The sequence below is a fragment of the Cajanus cajan genome, chromosome 1 (genome assembly GCF_000230855.2).
Source record: "Cajanus cajan strain Asha chromosome 1, NIPB_CcT2T_4, whole genome shotgun sequence".
In the NCBI taxonomy this organism is placed as follows: Eukaryota; Viridiplantae; Streptophyta; class Magnoliopsida; order Fabales; family Fabaceae; genus Cajanus; species Cajanus cajan.
The window spans coordinates 40,765,827-40,783,247 of NC_138517.1; the positions used below are offsets into that span (position 1 = coordinate 40,765,827).

The 17,421-nt window shown below is 29.8% G+C and overlaps 1 protein-coding gene across 1 annotated transcript; it reads right to left on the reverse strand.

The window, feature by feature from the left end:
- Positions 1-14,027: 14,027 nt before the first annotated feature.
- Positions 14,028-17,193, reverse strand: LOC109789048 (ETHYLENE INSENSITIVE 3-like 1 protein). The gene is made up of 2 exons (XM_020347911.3): positions 16,988-17,193; positions 14,028-16,324 (listed from the first exon to the last, which is right to left on the reverse strand). The coding sequence occupies exon 2, from the start codon at positions 16,175-16,177 to the stop codon at positions 14,303-14,305; it is 1,875 nt and encodes a 624-aa protein (XP_020203500.1). The 5' UTR covers positions 16,178-16,324; positions 16,988-17,193; the 3' UTR covers positions 14,028-14,302.
- Positions 17,194-17,421: the final 228 nt, after the last annotated feature.

The window sequence follows — 17,421 nt, forward strand, 5'->3', positions numbered from 1 at the left end:
CATATAATGCTACACAAACTACACCTACTAATGGGAATGTACAATCTCCCCACCATATTTAGTATTTGCCTTTTTTAGTTTATTCATCATCATCAATTATTATTAACCGATATATAACCAAAACAAATCAATAGATTGTCATAAATTATAAATACCAAAATGAGCTTTTAAATTCATAGTCTCTTAGAAGGGGTTTTACATAATTCTTATAAGTTCGTGAGTAATTACCCACGGATAAATCTGTGGGTAATTATTTTTTATTAATAATTTATGTTAAAAATAATAAAATTAATTTATAAGTAATAATGATAAATAAAAATTAAATTAGATAAAAAAAATAAAATAAATAAAATTCTTCTAGTTAAAGAAAATTCTCTAAAAACATTATGGCACAAGAAAGACATTTGTGCTTTATATATAGAAGATAATTATTCTTTGATTAGTTACTAATTTTAATTTAATATATATTTATAAAAAATTTAAATATGATTTATTGATTTAACTATAATATTTATTTTTATATATAATTTATTATAAATTTTAATTATATATAATAAAAATATAACTTGTGAAATACACAGACTAAAATATTAGTATTTCTTAATTTACATAAAAATTATAGTATTATATTATATTGTAATTTGTGAAATATACTAGAATGAGAGGGGTCCAAAGATTGTACAAGTATGAGATTGTATAGTTGAGGATGACTTCAATAAATTAATTTGTACTATTTATACCAATGAGATGCATTTACTCTTTGGTAGCTTATTTTTTAAGAACTTCACAATTAAGCATGCTTGACATAGAGTAATTTAGGGATGGGTGACCTTCTGGGAAGTTTTCCAGAAAAATGTGTGAGTGATGAAAAGGCACGCCGAAAAGTCTTGTGTTGATTTGTGGGATTTGTGGAGTCAATCTTTGATCCTAAAAGTGAACGAATATCTCAAAAAGGGTTACCCATTGAGGGTTCTGATCGGTGAAGGGTTCTGACCAACGAGGAGTTGTGTGAAGTGTCGTGAAGTGGACCTTTTGGGAAGTTTTCCAGAAAAATGTGTGAGTGACGAAAAGGCACACCGAAAAGTCTTATGTTAATTTGTGGGGTTAATCTTTGATCCTAAAAGTGAATGAATATCTCAAAAGGGGTTACCCATTGAAGGTCCTGATCAGTGAAGGGTTCTAACCAATTTGGATTTGTGTGAAGTGTCGTGAAGTGGACCTTCTAGGAAGTTTTCCAAAAAAAATGTGTGAGTGATGAAAAGGCACGCCGAAAAGTCTTGTGTTGATTTGTAGGATTTGTGGGGTCAATCTTTGATCCTAAAAGCGGACGAATATTTCAAAAAGGGTTACCCATTGAGGGTTTTGATCGGTGAAGGGTTTTGACCAACAAGGAGTTATGTGAAGTATCGTGAAATGGAGCTGTTGAAAGGTCAGATATGAGAGATGTTACACTAAATAAAGGTGTTATTTAATATAATTTTGAAATAATTTTTTTAAAATATTATCAACAGTACCCACGGATAAAATCCACGTGTAATTTTGTCGGAAAGTTACCCATGAATTATAATTTGTCAGTAAATTTTTCAGACGAGCAATTTACCGACAGATTATTGTCCGTCTCTAATCTTTCAGAAATAAAGTATTACCCACAAATTTTTTGAATTACCAGCAGATTTGATCATCTGTAATTTTAAAATTTCTTGTAGTGTAGGTCATCACATCTCAAAACCTAAGACATTGTCAAAGAAGACTACATCTTGAAATAATTATGTTGAAAACTATCAAAAATAGATTAGTAACTTGAAAATAGATTCATCGACACAATGAATAAAATAATAAAAATGCCAAGTGATAAAATAATAGTACTTATTTTTTATTCTTATTAAACTTAATATCAAAAATTTTATAACAATTTACACACTCAATTTAACTTAGTAAACTAAATTCCTTAGCAAGTAGCAATAATATTCACCAAAATAATATTATATTTTAATAATTAATATGGACATATTAATCAACTGATATTTTAATATATATACATGTTAAATGCTTATTATATATAAATAAATTTATAATAATTTATATACAAATAAAATATTATATTTAAATATATAAATTATATATTATAACATAAAATTATTTTTATTTATTGATAATTTATTTTAAAAATATTAATTTATAAATGATTATAACAAATAAAAATTGAATCAGTTTTTTAAAAAATCTTTCGTTAAATAAATTATTTTAAAAAACTAGAAAATGTCACGCATATGTTGGTACGTACTTATAATATACTTTAGAATACATGCGTAACGAACCCTCTTATTAGCTCCTTCTTAGCTGGCCTATTGATTAAATTAATACTTTAATCACAACCATATAGCTTAAACTAGCATTCTAGTTTCTAGATGATGGTATATATATATATATCTCTGCTATCTGAGTTTTATTATCATTATAATATTTTAATTGTTTTCATTATTGATTTTCTTTCAATCTGTTCTTTACCACTTTTCAAGATACCTTTCGGTTGCAATAAATATTAATCGCAAAACGAAACCACCACAAAAAAAAAATCATATTTATAATTTAAAATTATCTTATTTATAAATTAAAACTATTTTTTTTACTTTACATGTCATTGTAAATATATTTTTATAATTATTAAAAAATGTAAATATATATTTTAATGATACATAATATATGTTATTGAATTTTATTTAAAATGTTTGAATATATTTATAAATATTGGATTTATAATGATATTTTATTTGAGTTAATTACATATATAATGTTTGTGTAAAATTTTTTACACTAACAACTAATCATATCTTTTAAATTATTTTATTTTAGTTTTATTTGATTAAATAAGTAAATGACATGATACTATTAAAAAAATATGATTAGTTATTAGTGTAAAAAAAAATTATACAGACAATGTATAAATGATTAACTTATTTTATTTTTTTTTTTTTTTAGTAAAACTCAATTTGCATGGTAAAAGGTTGATGGGTTTAAATATCTTGGGAAGTCGTGAAAAGCTCATGTGCTTTACTTTCTCCTCCAAATTCCATTTTTAAAAGGGTTTTTTTTGTGAAGTGTAACTATTAAGAGAATTTCTACGGTACCTTCTATAAAAGAAGGGTACTGGTACTGTTGATGATGTGTCATTTACGTGTAAATCCAAGTCATTTATAATTTTTTAATTATTTAAAATTCACATCTACATCGAAGTTCACGTTTTTTAATTTTTTTCGGAATGTTTCTGGCTTCCTGGTTCTTCCCTCTCTGCGGGCCGGCGAGCGAGACGACGAAGGCGGAGACCGCGATTGCCGGCGAGTCGTGGAGGAGGAGCGTGGCAGAGAGGGAGAGGACATCAAAGTAGCCGTGGAAAGTGACGGTGGCGCCGGGGGTGACGGAGGGTTGATGGAGAGTAACATTGGTGACGGTTCCCGAACCGGACAGGACGCATAGGCCCGTGTTCTTTCTGCGGCTGAACTGGCAAAGAGGTTAACGGAGAACACAACCTGGTCGACTTTCTCCCTAACGACGGCCATGGAGGGGTTGGGGGGATGGCATGGACGGAGGCTGGAGTGGAGGAGGATCTTGCACTGGAAGTCGAGGGAGGAGAGGAGGAAGTCGGTAAGAGTGGACTAGTTCATGAATTGCTGAAGTAGACACAGGTGAGGAGGGGGACAGTGGCAAGAGTAGTCTATGATGCAGATTTGGGTCGGGTCATGATGCAGATTTGGGTCGGGTCATGATGCAGATGATGGATATGAAGACTACCTAAACCCTAAAAATAAATAATATAAAAAAGTTAAATAAAAAAATAGAATTTATTTAAATGACGTGTACATTTATATTAGATACAGTATCAAAATCTCTCATTTATTGAGGGTACAGTAGTAACTCCCAACTATTAATTAGTTTTGCTATTTGTTTTATCTTTCCATTTTTGATTGTGTTATCTCTAAGAGGTTGAATTGCCATTTTGGTTGTAGAGGTAAGCATCTCACTTCCAAACTACATGACCTTAAAACTAATTAGTTGGCACTTGATTATTTCAAACCTAACAAAGAAAAAGAAAATGTTTAGTGCGTTGGTCCCGTGGAATAATAAGGTCACTTCATATAAAGTGAGAGCACAATGTATGAGTATAATAATAATATAAACGATTTAACAGATGTATAAATCAGAGTCCATGAAAAGAACATTAAAAGCACAAGCAACCTGTGAAAAACCATTACCTTTCTCATTTTGTAATTGCCAAAAGCAGTCGCATTCAACAAAGTTGTCACTTCATAAATTTGACATATTTCATGCTTTTGAAATCACTATCTCATCTTGTGATGGATACTCATTATTAGAATATATTTTTCTTTAAATTTCTTTTTGAAAAATAGATAGTTTAGGCGAAAGAGGAAAAATAGTTTTAGACATTTCAAAACCCATTAGTCTTTTAGAAAAAGGAAAATAAAATAAAATGTGATGTTATAGGGAAAGGTGGGTTGCATGAGAATTGAGTGGCAATGGTGATAACGAAAGTTGCTCAGAATCATGTAGCACATAGTAGATATAAAATGGCCCCACTTCAATTTATGGTAATTAAATTTATATGGAATCATATGTACACTCTAGCTAAGTGGATGAAACAATTGTGATGAATAAAAAAATTTATTAACGCAAGCGTGTGGTTCAGCGGTAGGGGTTGATCTACGTTTAAGTAAAGTTAGAGATTCGAATTTTGTCTTGTGTATGCAGTTGTTTTAAATTTTGGAGCTAGCTATCCTACCTTTTAAGGTGTCTCAAATGTAGAGAAGAGATTAGTAACTGATACTCCAGAGACGAAAAAAAAATTTATTACTTTTTCTTTTGTCAGGGAAAAAAAAGAGATTTATTAATTTTTCTTTTTCTTTATTTTCTTATTTAATAAAGGTTTAACTTATCAAAGATCTTCATTATACATAGTCAGATTTTCAACTAAATATAAACAAGTGATTGATAGAACTGAATTCGTTTTTACTGAGAAACGCATATTCGTTGCAGCACCACGTGTAAGTTTCCCATTGCGCCGCCAATGGTTGTATCGTGCACGCATATTCGTTTCTCTTCTGTAGCTTTGTAAAATTCCTTATATAATAAGGAGGCGTTTGTTGTAGGGAACATTTTTTATACTAAAAAATATAACTTCTATTTATTGGCCATAAATATTTTTTTAATAATTGTGTAAAATATTTATTTTAATTTAAGAATGTTAGATTCTGATCTATTATTTTTTTTTTTTTTTGAAAAATGAGTGTAATAAACTTATAATTGGAAGTCCTTAATCATTGATTAGTTTTCAGATGTTAAGTAGTTTGTAAGAGCATCTCTAATAAGCAACTCCTATTGAAAATGCCTTAACTATAAAAAGAATTCTAATGCCTAAATTAAAAAGTATTAGGAGTGATTGAATGTATTATATGTATTTTATGAAAATTTGATGCAGGTGTATGTATAGATAAAGAAATGTTATCGTGAAAATATAATTATTGAATATATTCCAAAAATTTTATTGTCGTACAATGGTCGAATGTTACTCTTTGTAATAATTATGGTGAAAGTACAAAGCTTAACTGAGTTATTCTTAGTTATATATCTCAGTAGTTCTAATGTCAATAACTGAATATAAATATTGGATCTTTAAACATTTTTTACGAATGTTATTTTTTAGATGATAAACTAGTAGTAAGAAACTAACATTCTCAACTTCATAATATTGAGAAAGTAATAACATTTAGTATACTAAACACTAGCCATATGACTATTAAACTTATACATGTGAGTAGACCTCAACTCAATTTTGATATGGAAACTTGCTTTGATCAAGTACGAAGATTATCCTTCAATCCACTTTTGAACTCATCGGCTACAGTTTTTTTATAGAAAAAATAAATAATATACTATAATACACACACATATATATAAATTAAAATTAAATTTTGATTTTTATAAATATTAAAATACAAATTAATTATTTAATAATTAAGAAATTTAAATTATAATAGTAATTAATTAACAAATTACAATTGTACGTTTAATTAACAATATAATTTAATTCTTAAATTTTTTATTTTTAGGTTTTCTTATTCATTATTTTTATATATCATATACATTATAATATAATTATTAACTAGGAATTTAATTTACTTAAAATGTAAAACTAAATTAAAATTATATTAAAAAAATGATGAATTCTCTGTAGATTTACTCGAACCTGACAAAATTTAGTTAAAATGAAAATAAATGTTAAAAATATAAATATATTTCTTTAAAATTTGAATTCAAACTCATTAGCGGAGACTGAGAATACAAGACCTACCCCTACATGACTCATTGCCATCCTTATCAAATATCTTCTGATAATTTGATGTTGCAATTTGACTTTACTTTTTTAATAAACTTTATTAAAAACAGTGAACTAACTCTTCTTTTTTTTTTTTTTTATGAAGATTAGTTATTAAATATTTTATGGTAATAACATAATTATAATTGTAAACTAGATAGAAAGAAACTCTGGCACTTTCTACTTTTTATTTTTTTTTATTTTTGAGGAGATAGCCTTTGTTTATATTTGTGTTTATTGGAGGGCACACCAAAATAAAGAAACCCATATGGCCAACTAAGTTGTTGTCTTCCTTTATATCTAAGTGAAACAAAGACAAAGGCACAGACTGGGGATCCCAATTCAGTTTTCTTCCTTTGTGTGCTACATCATCCTTAAGCACCAATCACAATTTAATTTATAATGTGTAGTCAATGAATTAGGGTTTCAGTTTGACTACAACCTAAATTCAAGACACATGCATGTACCACAAAGTCAATCACTTCTCTAAAGCTAACAAGTTCTCCGTGAATGATTGCCACTTTTTTCTTCTTCTTTTATCTTCTAGCTATTCGGATTTAATAAGCAGCAAACCCTCCAAGAAGAAACAATGGAAATATGTCATTGCAATTACTATTTTATTATTTTTATTTAAGCTATAGTTTTATCCACAAGTACTTTCAGTTTTTTAACATATCTGCATACATGTTAACTGGTGTTTGTTTCTTGTGGAATTGATAAAAAAGAAAAAAGAAAAAAAAAACGTTGCAAAGTGTCCAGGTGCTTGAACTTACAGATGCTTACAAGAACTCTGCATGTTCTTTTGTCAGATAAGTGTAGGACTTATTGCCATAAAAAGGTTTGTCCTTTGCAATAACTGAAAGACCAAAGGGGTGGCCCTAAATGCCCTTTAGGGTTGAGAACATGTTCTTGGTGCATATCTCTACCTAAATGTTTTGGATTTTGACATTGTAAGTGTGTGTTTGCATTGGAGTCCTGACTTGAATTTTCACGTTTAACTTGAAGTCATAAGGATTAACTTTTACGTAAATCCATATTTAGATGTAGAGAAAAGAAAAAATTACGTTAGAAAATAGATACTAAACACACACTAAATAGATGTAAGAGAAATACAAGTAAGGAACTACCCTAAATTGTAGGAAATAAACATTTTTAATTATTATAAATAAATATTTTTCATTAAAAGCAGGTAAATTAAAAGGTATTATAAAATATTTAAATATAATTTTATAAGTGAAAAGCTCACAACTCTTTTAAAAATTATTCAGCAATAGATAAATAAAAGTCAACATAAATATCCAAAAACAAGGTACAAAGCATGTGTTTATACAAAATTTTCAACATTAAAATATGAAATATCATAAGAAAAAATAATTGTAACTACAACCAGGAAAATAAACTCACAAGCCCTAATTGTCATACTGATAGAGCTAGAACATAAAATGACTATTAAAACTTTAAGTTTCTCTTCCGTCGTACTCATTTTATTGTAATTACTCTACATCTTCAATGATGATCAATCCAAACAAATATAATAACACAACACAATATATGAGAGTATATCTCATGGATATATATATACATATATATTTATATACACACATAAATCTAACATTCATAATACATCATTTTTACAATAACACCAATATAATTAAACTTCCATATAAATCTAAAATATAATTTATATATTTAAATATAATATTTATGTAATTTATTATAAATTTTAATCATATATATTGCACAATGTTATATTTATGTAAATATTATTCCTCGATAGACAAACGACAAAGCATAAATAAATACACATGCAACCGCCCACAAAGAACAAACAGCATAACTATTAACTGCAACAGCCTTTTTTATAAAGTTGCATAATGTACTGGAAATGTCAGCCAGCTGGATGCTAAATTGGTGGAATTTTGCATCACCTAAGTTATTCTTTTAATTAAATAAAAACTACAAAATTCTTGACAATATTAAACAAAAAAAAAACTTACTTATCGATTATTCCTTTCATTTTTTATTTATAATTATTTTGTCATTATTATTTTTTATTTTTATTTTTTAAAATTAATGGCTTATTAATTTTTTTTATTTTTATCTTTAATAATTAATGTGTGTTTATTAAATAATATATTTATATTCATTTTTAATATATCTATTTCTTTTTTAACCACCTAAAGAGTATAATAAAAATAAATAAATATTTTAAAAAATTAAAATATTGACTATTTTCTTAATTATTGTGTATAAATCTTAAATGTCAGATAATAAAAAACCGAGGAATTATATAATTGACTCTTTTGCTGTTACATGGCGTATTATTAAAGGAATATTGGTAACTTTTAACAAAAATTGTTCCACCTGGAATTAGATATTCTGCGCATATTGTGTATGTTTCTCAATCTTATATAGCATAATTATAAGGTTTGGTTATGCTTAATTTTAGAGAAATTAATAATAATTACGTATTTCAAAAATAATTGAAAATAGGGATTCAATTTTTCTTTGAAAAAATTCAACTAATTAATATATAGGCAAAAATATGTTTTGCTTCCCTTATATTATTTATTAGTGTCAATTTAGTCTCACTTTAATTAATTGAATCAATTTAGTCTCATATCTTTAAAATGTATCTCAATGTTTGATCTTCCATTTCCTTCGTTTAAATACTTAACAGATTTGACACGTGGCATGACATCATGCCACATGTCATGATGTCATGCCACGTGTCATGATGTCATGCACGTGACATGATAGCATGACATGTGGCATGACACGTGTCACATCCGTTAAATATTTAAACAGAGAAAATGGAAGGTCAAACATTGATATACATTTTAAAGACGTGGGACTAAATTGATTCAATTAATTAAAGTGAGACTAAATTGATACTAATAAATAATATAAGAGACGAAAATTATATTTTTGCCTAATATATATGCACTATCAGTATGTTATTTGGTGTAATAGATTATTTGTTAGCTAAGGACTTAGAGTCTAATGCACGTGTTTTAACTACTAAGGTCAATTATACTTTTTACATAGACTATATTATACTTTTCACATAGAATATATTCAGTTGGTGAGAAATTTAAGACTTTTGACAAAGCTCAAAAGGGTCAGTATCTGTCTCTTTTTGAGAAGTCTAAATATGATAATATTTGAAATTTGATCAAGTGGTCACTTCTTTTGGCTTCAAGGAAAATGTTTCATATCAGTGCATTAATTTACTTGAAGACTAGTGGGACTCATTATCATTCTTGTCTTATATGTTGATGATATTCTTCTTGCTAGTAATAGTATTGAACTTTTGACTGAGACAAAATTTATGTCAAATAGTCACTTTGATATTGAAGATATCTTGGTGATGTCTCTATTGTTATAGGCATTCAGATTTTCCATGATTAGTCACGTGGCATTCTTGGATTGTCTCAAAGATGGTATATTGATAAAATCCTCAAACGATTTAACATGCAATTTTGCTCCCTGTGTGCTGCACCTATTTAAAAAAGGTGAAAAACCCTCTAAATCTCAATGTCCTCAAAATGATAATGATAGAGTTGAAATGGAAAAAGGCCACATATGCTTCCGCTATTAGTAGTTTGATGTATCCTCAAATTTGTACTTGTTCCGATATTGCTTTCGTTGCTAATGCTTTAGGGAGATACTTTGAACAACCCGGATTTGGGTCATTAGAAAGTTGTTAAAAAGATATTTGTAGGGAGCCAAGGATCATATGTTGACCTATAAGAAGTCTGATCAACTTCAGGTCATTGGTTATTTTGATTTTGATTTTCCTGGTTGCCTTGACGACCGAAAATCTACTTCTGATTCTGTTTTTATAATGGCAGGAGGAGTTATTTCTTTGAAGTGTGTTAAACAGACTCTTACAACTACCTCTACCATGGAGACAGAGTATGTCGCTTATTATGAGGCTACTTGTCAAGTTGTGTGACTTAAAAATTTGATTTCTAGCTTTTATATTGTTGAAAGTATTTCAAAGCCACTTGAGATATATTGCGACAATACTACTGTTTTGCATTTTTTTCAAAACAACAAAAGTTTTACTCATTCAAAGCATTTTGATATAAAATTCTTGTTTGTTAGAGAATAAGTTTTGGATTTTCAAACTCGAATTAAGCATATTGCTACAGAAAATATGTTAGCAGATCCATTGATTAAAGGCTTAGCTGTTGTAATTTTTCAAAATCATGTAACTCATATGGGTGCGGTTAAGTTTTTGATGTATTGGGTTAGTGTGAGTGTGAAATTTGCATTTTTATTATTATGGTTTTCATGAGATGTAAATTTATCAATGATGCCATTTTCATTACATCTCTTTTAGCATATAAAATTTCTTGGACCATTTTTGGGATTACATACTTATTATGTTTTTTATTATCCATTATTTATGAAATATAAGTATAAGGTATGTATCCCTATTGGATACTATCTTTGTGATTCATGTTTATATTTCTTATATTGTTAATTTATATATGTGCTTGTGTTGTAATTGATATATTTAATTTATTGATTAATGTTATCCAAGTGGGAGAATGTTATATTTATATAATTATTCTCTATTTTATTATTATTATTATAAATTAACATTAATTAATAAATTATATTTATATGTTAATATCAATAATATTGCACATTATTATTAATTTATGGGTAATGCATATTAGGCTTCTAATGAATGGTCCATAATAGGTTGGACTTTTCAGTAGCCCGTTGAAAGGTCCTTGATCTCTACTGGTAAATATATAGAATTGGTACCCAATTAGTCAGTTCAGTTCATAGGGAGAAAAACATTTTTTGTCTTCTGCTTTTTCATCTCCTACGAAGAAGAGAGCAATCTTCTCTCACGTTGTTCAAGATTAATAAGAATAAATCTCTCATTGATTTATAATTCTTTCTAAGCCTTACTCGAGCATATTATAATATTGTATCTTAATTATATTGTTCATTATCTGACTATGAATTTTTAACAAATCATTCTCAGGTAGACTTATTTTAGTTTTCAAAGCATCCATTGTCATACCCACAAGGTTCAACAATTTATCTCTATAACGTACTAAATTTGCATCCATTATAGTTTCCTAACATTCACGTTGTTCATTCCCCCCTTAACCTTTTTCTTACTATGTTGAAGAAGGTCTTCTTCCTAGCTAGAAATACTGCCACCCATTTCATCTCAAAAGGAACCCTAGCAGAGTCTTAGAAAGTCATATTATTTTAAATTCTTAAACCAGCTCCCAATTGATCTTTCTTGAAGAAAAATAGTTAAAACCACTTCGTTAAAGAATGGTTCCCAAAACACTTATAATTTGATTACAATATTGTGTATTCTAATTAAATTCTTTATATTATTTATATATTCATATATATATATATATATATATATATATTTACATTTTATATAATATTTTGAATATTGAAATAAAGTCATTTTTTATTAGAAAGAAAAATTATAATAACAATAACGAAGATGAAACCTAAATTCTCATGAATCTATCTAATTTATGATGTTATAAAGTATTAATTTATTTTAAAATTAAATAAAAATTTAGATTTAATTTAAGATATAAATACAATGATCGCAATGATAAAATCTACTTTTATAAAAGGTTATGAAAAGTAAATTTTATAAAGTTTAACATGTTATATATGTTAATTGTACCAAAATAAATATATTATATATGACATATAATAAAAAGAAAAGCAGATTTCTGGTTTGTTAATTGATATAATTAAGATTCTTTTGTCTACAATTTGTTTATCTATAGTAGAATTTATTTAGTTTCAACATCTCTTATACTTATTTTTGATAATATTCATCAAGTTTTTATTTGAACCTTGTACTAAAGATCCATCAATTGAATTAAACACACTTTTAACTCATGTAATAATGTATTCATCTAATTTATTTTAATAAATATTAATATAATATTATATTTAACAGTCATAGATCAGTGCAACAAAATTTATATCACCAACTAATAAAAATTATCATTGATATAATTTTTAAAATAATTATTGTAAAAGTTAACATATTTATCATATATGATAATTTATTATTAAATAATAGTGCAAATAATTTATTATTAAATAATATTATAGAAATAATTTAATCACGATATATTGATAACATATATAGTGGCTTAATAACCAAATGAACATCGAGATGCTTACTTTCTCTAAATAAATGGTAAGTTTGATTCTTACATGAGTTAGATAATTACTTGAGGTCGGATTTTGAGAAAAATATTTTAAAATCACTAATCCCCAAAGAAGATTAATTTATGTATTAGCTCTATCAAAATCCTAGTGATAGACAGCAAGGAAAATATTAGAAAAGCATTTTGAAATTGAATAATATTTTTGGATGCCAATTTAGAATTTGCGTCTACGAAATTTCTTTATTCTTTCGCTATTTTTCTTCCTCCAAGTAAGAAAAGAAATTAAACTTCAAAATGTTAATTTTCTTTATTTGAACTAAAGAAGTTGAGATTTTGTATCTCTAATAATTATATATAATTAAAGATTATATGTAATTATTTAAAAGAAGTATATAATTTTTTTTATATTTAAAAAATATAATAATCTATTAAAAAGTAAAAATTAAAAATAATTACATATTCAAAAATTTTCTTTATATATTAATATATATATATATATATATATATATATATATATATTTCTTTTTAAACCCAACAAATGGGTTGAGTCAACACTGACATCATAGTATAGTAGTACCCGTGTGCAAATTTTTTCAACACGTGCAATTATTATCTATAGTACAGCACAATTTTTTCACAATTATACCTCTCACTGAATTTTATGACACTGGTGCCAATCTACATCACAAGTTTTCAACTATGCAACTACAGTGAAAAGTAGGTCAGAAACATGAAAATATAACATTTGAATGGGTAAAACTAGGCGCCCACAAAAACGAGTAAACCCCTATATCGTTCTTAACAGTGCAACCCCATTATTAGTAATTTAATGTTTATATTAATAAAAAAATTGGATCTTTTAGAAAATAGTTAAATAATATTTTTTATAATTAAAAAGCTTAATTTTTATGAATGCAAATTTTAAAACGTGAAATGAAGAAATTTTTTTTCAGAGTTCTAATTTTAAAATCAATTTTAACAAAAAAAATTCACGTCCATAACCCTTGAACTATCATTCTTCATCCACTTTATTTTAATTCTTTTTTACTTTATTTTTATTATATTTAAAAATTCTAAAGTGAGCAATATTTTATGAAGTCAAAAGCAAGGATTTTATGTAAAATCACCGACTATTTAAGTGAAAATTTACAGAAAGAAAAACAGTGTATTTGTGTTCAGCCGCCTTAGCCAGTCATGACTTTTGAGAAGACCTTTTCAGTGCCTCATTCGTTCAATGGTGAACAATTACATTAAAATTGTGAACAGTGTGCCCCACCACACACAAGCTCAACACGCAATCCAAAATGGAATTATTCAACTAGGCATAACCCAAACAACTGTTATGGGGTCCATTTCACATGGGATAGGATAAGCATAAGAAAATGATGCAATAAAGGACAAACCTTTCATTTATCCAAGAATTTTACCCACAACCGAACCACACACTCACCATATATTAGAAGACACTTCAAATATTATTTATGTAACAGTCTTACATAGAATAATAGTAAGTAACACATAAAAACACACAATCACAGAGCTACATATTGGCGACATACTAACATGCAAGTTTTTATTATATAAACCCATACTAGACCTGCCAACAAGCATATAATATTTAGTTCTAAGCCTACATTATTACATGTGAAGAAAATTGCAGTGAAACCCTTTTGGCCAAAGAAACTTCACATGATTAAGGATTTTTTTTCCCATGTTCAACCTGTCATTTTCACTGGTACCATATAGAAAAATCTGTCTGTTTCTGAAGAGCATCCATCCCTCCTCCTTGCATATCCTCCTTAAAATCAAAGGATGCCAAATCACAAGGGGACCCAAACATCAGATTGAAGTTGTTGTTGTTGTGATTGCTCTCAAAGGGTGCATTCAAAGCTTTGAAACGGTCAAATTGACCATCCTCCCTAGCAAACATGTGATGATTGTTGGACATGTTGGCATTTTGGTACAAGTTCCCCTCCATAGTGATTCCTTGACCATGAAAGAAGTTGTCCTGTTGCTGCTGAATATTTGGCTGAGGAAGGTTTGGATTTTCTGCAGCTACATGGTTACTGGAACTCAAGTACTTGTTGTTGTTGCTGCCTTGAACGTTTGTTTCATAGATTGTCATGAGATCATTGATCATTTTCTGGCCATCTTCTGGGACTCCGAGTCCGGTTAGATCAAATGAAGGTGGTGGAACCAAGTTAACAGCCTGAGTAGTAGATTTGGGTTGAACAAAGGACTGAGGGAATATGACTGGCTTGACCTCATTAACATGAAAATTTGGAACCCCATAATCTGAAGAAGTGCCTCTGTAGGGACAACTCATTTGATGATTGTCCCTAGAATTTCTGTCAGCAAAACCATTGCGAAGTTCACTATAAGGACAGTGAGGGTGTTCACATGTGTAACTTTTCTGATCCATTGTCATGTTAAACTCGCCAGAGATCTTCCTCTTTCGAATGAAATCCAAATTAGTAACAGCCTCTCCCTTGATTGGGAAACAAGGCTGCTGAACAGGCAGTCTTCCCCTCATTCTCTCCATCCCAAGATTGGATGTGTGGAGATTCTCAGGCTTCCGGTCTTCCACATCAAAGTTCGGTTCATCGTCGCCGCCTTCAACGTCATACTCGTTGCAGTCATTGATGACTATAGATCCACTGCCTCCAGAGGAGGCCAAAGGGGGGCAGTAATCAGGGTAAAGCTCTCTTGCCAAGGCCTCCTCTTGGTTGATGATTGCAAGCCAGGTGGCACTCTCCTTGGCCGTCATTTTATCCTGAAGGCACTTGGACTGCCTCACAAGCTTGCGAATTTTGGCAATATCAGGAGACATGTGCTTGATAACAGCAGTCAGAACACCAACTTTCCAAGCCTTCTTAAGGTCATGAGGCTTCTTGTAAGGTGGAGGGCCTTGATCCTTAGGTAAACCAATTTGGGGCCACCACTCTTCATTCCCTGTAGGCCACCATGGTGGAGGGACGCCCTTCTCCAACGGGAACCGCCGCTGAGGGGGGTCGCAGTGCTGCATGAGGGCAGACAAAAGAGAACCCAAGGTTGTGTCCTGCAGCTCTTGCAAGGTGTGAGGGGTAGGACCAATGGAATTGCATCCATCATTCTTCCCTGGAATTGCATTGTCAGCTTGGTACTTGGCTATGGCCGCGGGACCGTTGCGATCAAACCGGACTTTATCCTTCCACCATTCGCGAAGATTGTCAGATGCACCAGTCACAGGCTTCCCCTTCTCAGGAATTATGCCATAGACAAAGCCTTGAGCCTTGCAAACCTCCATCATCTTCAGCATGTACTTCAAGATCCCATCTTGAGCCCTTGACATCTTTTTCCTCCTGGCCTGTTCTTGGGACTGCCTCTGCTTCACAGCATCAACTCCTTCCTTACCTTTACTTTGCTCCTTCAATCGCTTGAGACGCATTTTGTCCCTCCACATCCTCCGCTCGAGCTCATCCACATCAATTTCTTCATCACTATAGTCATCCTCAACTATCGCCTCTGGTTCAGTTTGCCGGGCGGTAATATCCCCTTCTCCTAAGGGAGCAGAAAACATATCCAAATCCCCACAAAACCCCATGTCTTCAAACATCATCATCATTTCCCAAGTACAATTACCCCCAAGCCACCAAAAATATGGATTCAAATCACAAGCTTCTGATTATGCAACTAGCAAGCTGGACTTCAAACCCTTTAGCACTGTACACCAATCAAGTAAACAAATTTGAAACTTTTAAAACCGGTTCACCTGCGACAAACAGTAGAACACAGAACAATTAACACGGTACAAAAATAATACTTTTTCAGATAAAGAGAATCTCTAGATCAGAAAATATGCACATGAATAAAAAGACTCTCATATGGGTAAATCCCCACAAAAAGGATACGAAAAAAAATTCAATTTTAATTACAAGGATATATTTTCCCAGCTTATATTCACATACTACTAGATCAGGGATACCCTGATTCACAGATCAAACAAACCCACGATTCAAACATAAAAGCACAAGCAGCGTTCCCAGAGACCATGCCTTAATTATGATTCAAAATTATTCCTGATCAACCCTTCACGAAAAGGTTGCAGCTTTCAGGTAGAACAAAACAAACATATAGAGAAAGAAAGAAAACTCAAACATTAGATAAATTGTTATAACAAAAACACAACACAAGCTAATTAACCCACCACCCCTCCAACACATAGAGAATCATTAAGCTAGGAAAAGAAAAAAATTTCAACACGGTCAAAAGGAGACAGAAACTTTACAATAAAAAACCAAAAGGGTAATGGAAGCACCACCAACCCACACAACAAAACAACACAGGCCCATGAATCTGATTCACCAAGCAAGGAGCAAGAAGGAGCGGAACAGTGCTAGAGAGTAAGCAAAGATAGAAATGGATAGAACCTTACCAGAAGTTCAGGAAATGGGTCTGTGGTGGCCACAAGTCATTAGAAGAAGAAGAAGAAGAAGCAAAAAAAAAAAAAAAAAAAAACGTTGTGATCTATTGATACTTTGAGCAAAAACTGATAGAAGAAAGAGAAAAAACTGATAGAAGAAAGAGAAGGAGAGAGAAGGTGCGAAGAAAGAGAGAGAAGAGGAAAAGGGACATGAACTTTAGTATTATCCTGGTTTTATTAACCATACCGGTCGGTGCTATTTGTATTCTTTAATTAATTTGTCTAAAGTTATTATTATTATTATTTATTTATTTATTGGAATAGCATCAAGGATCGATGCGACTTGTTAATTAATTTGACCAAAGTTTAAATATAAAGCATGTTTTTAACATAGGTTAGTCATTCTTTATATCATTAAAAAATTAAAAAGAAATCTGAATTTATTA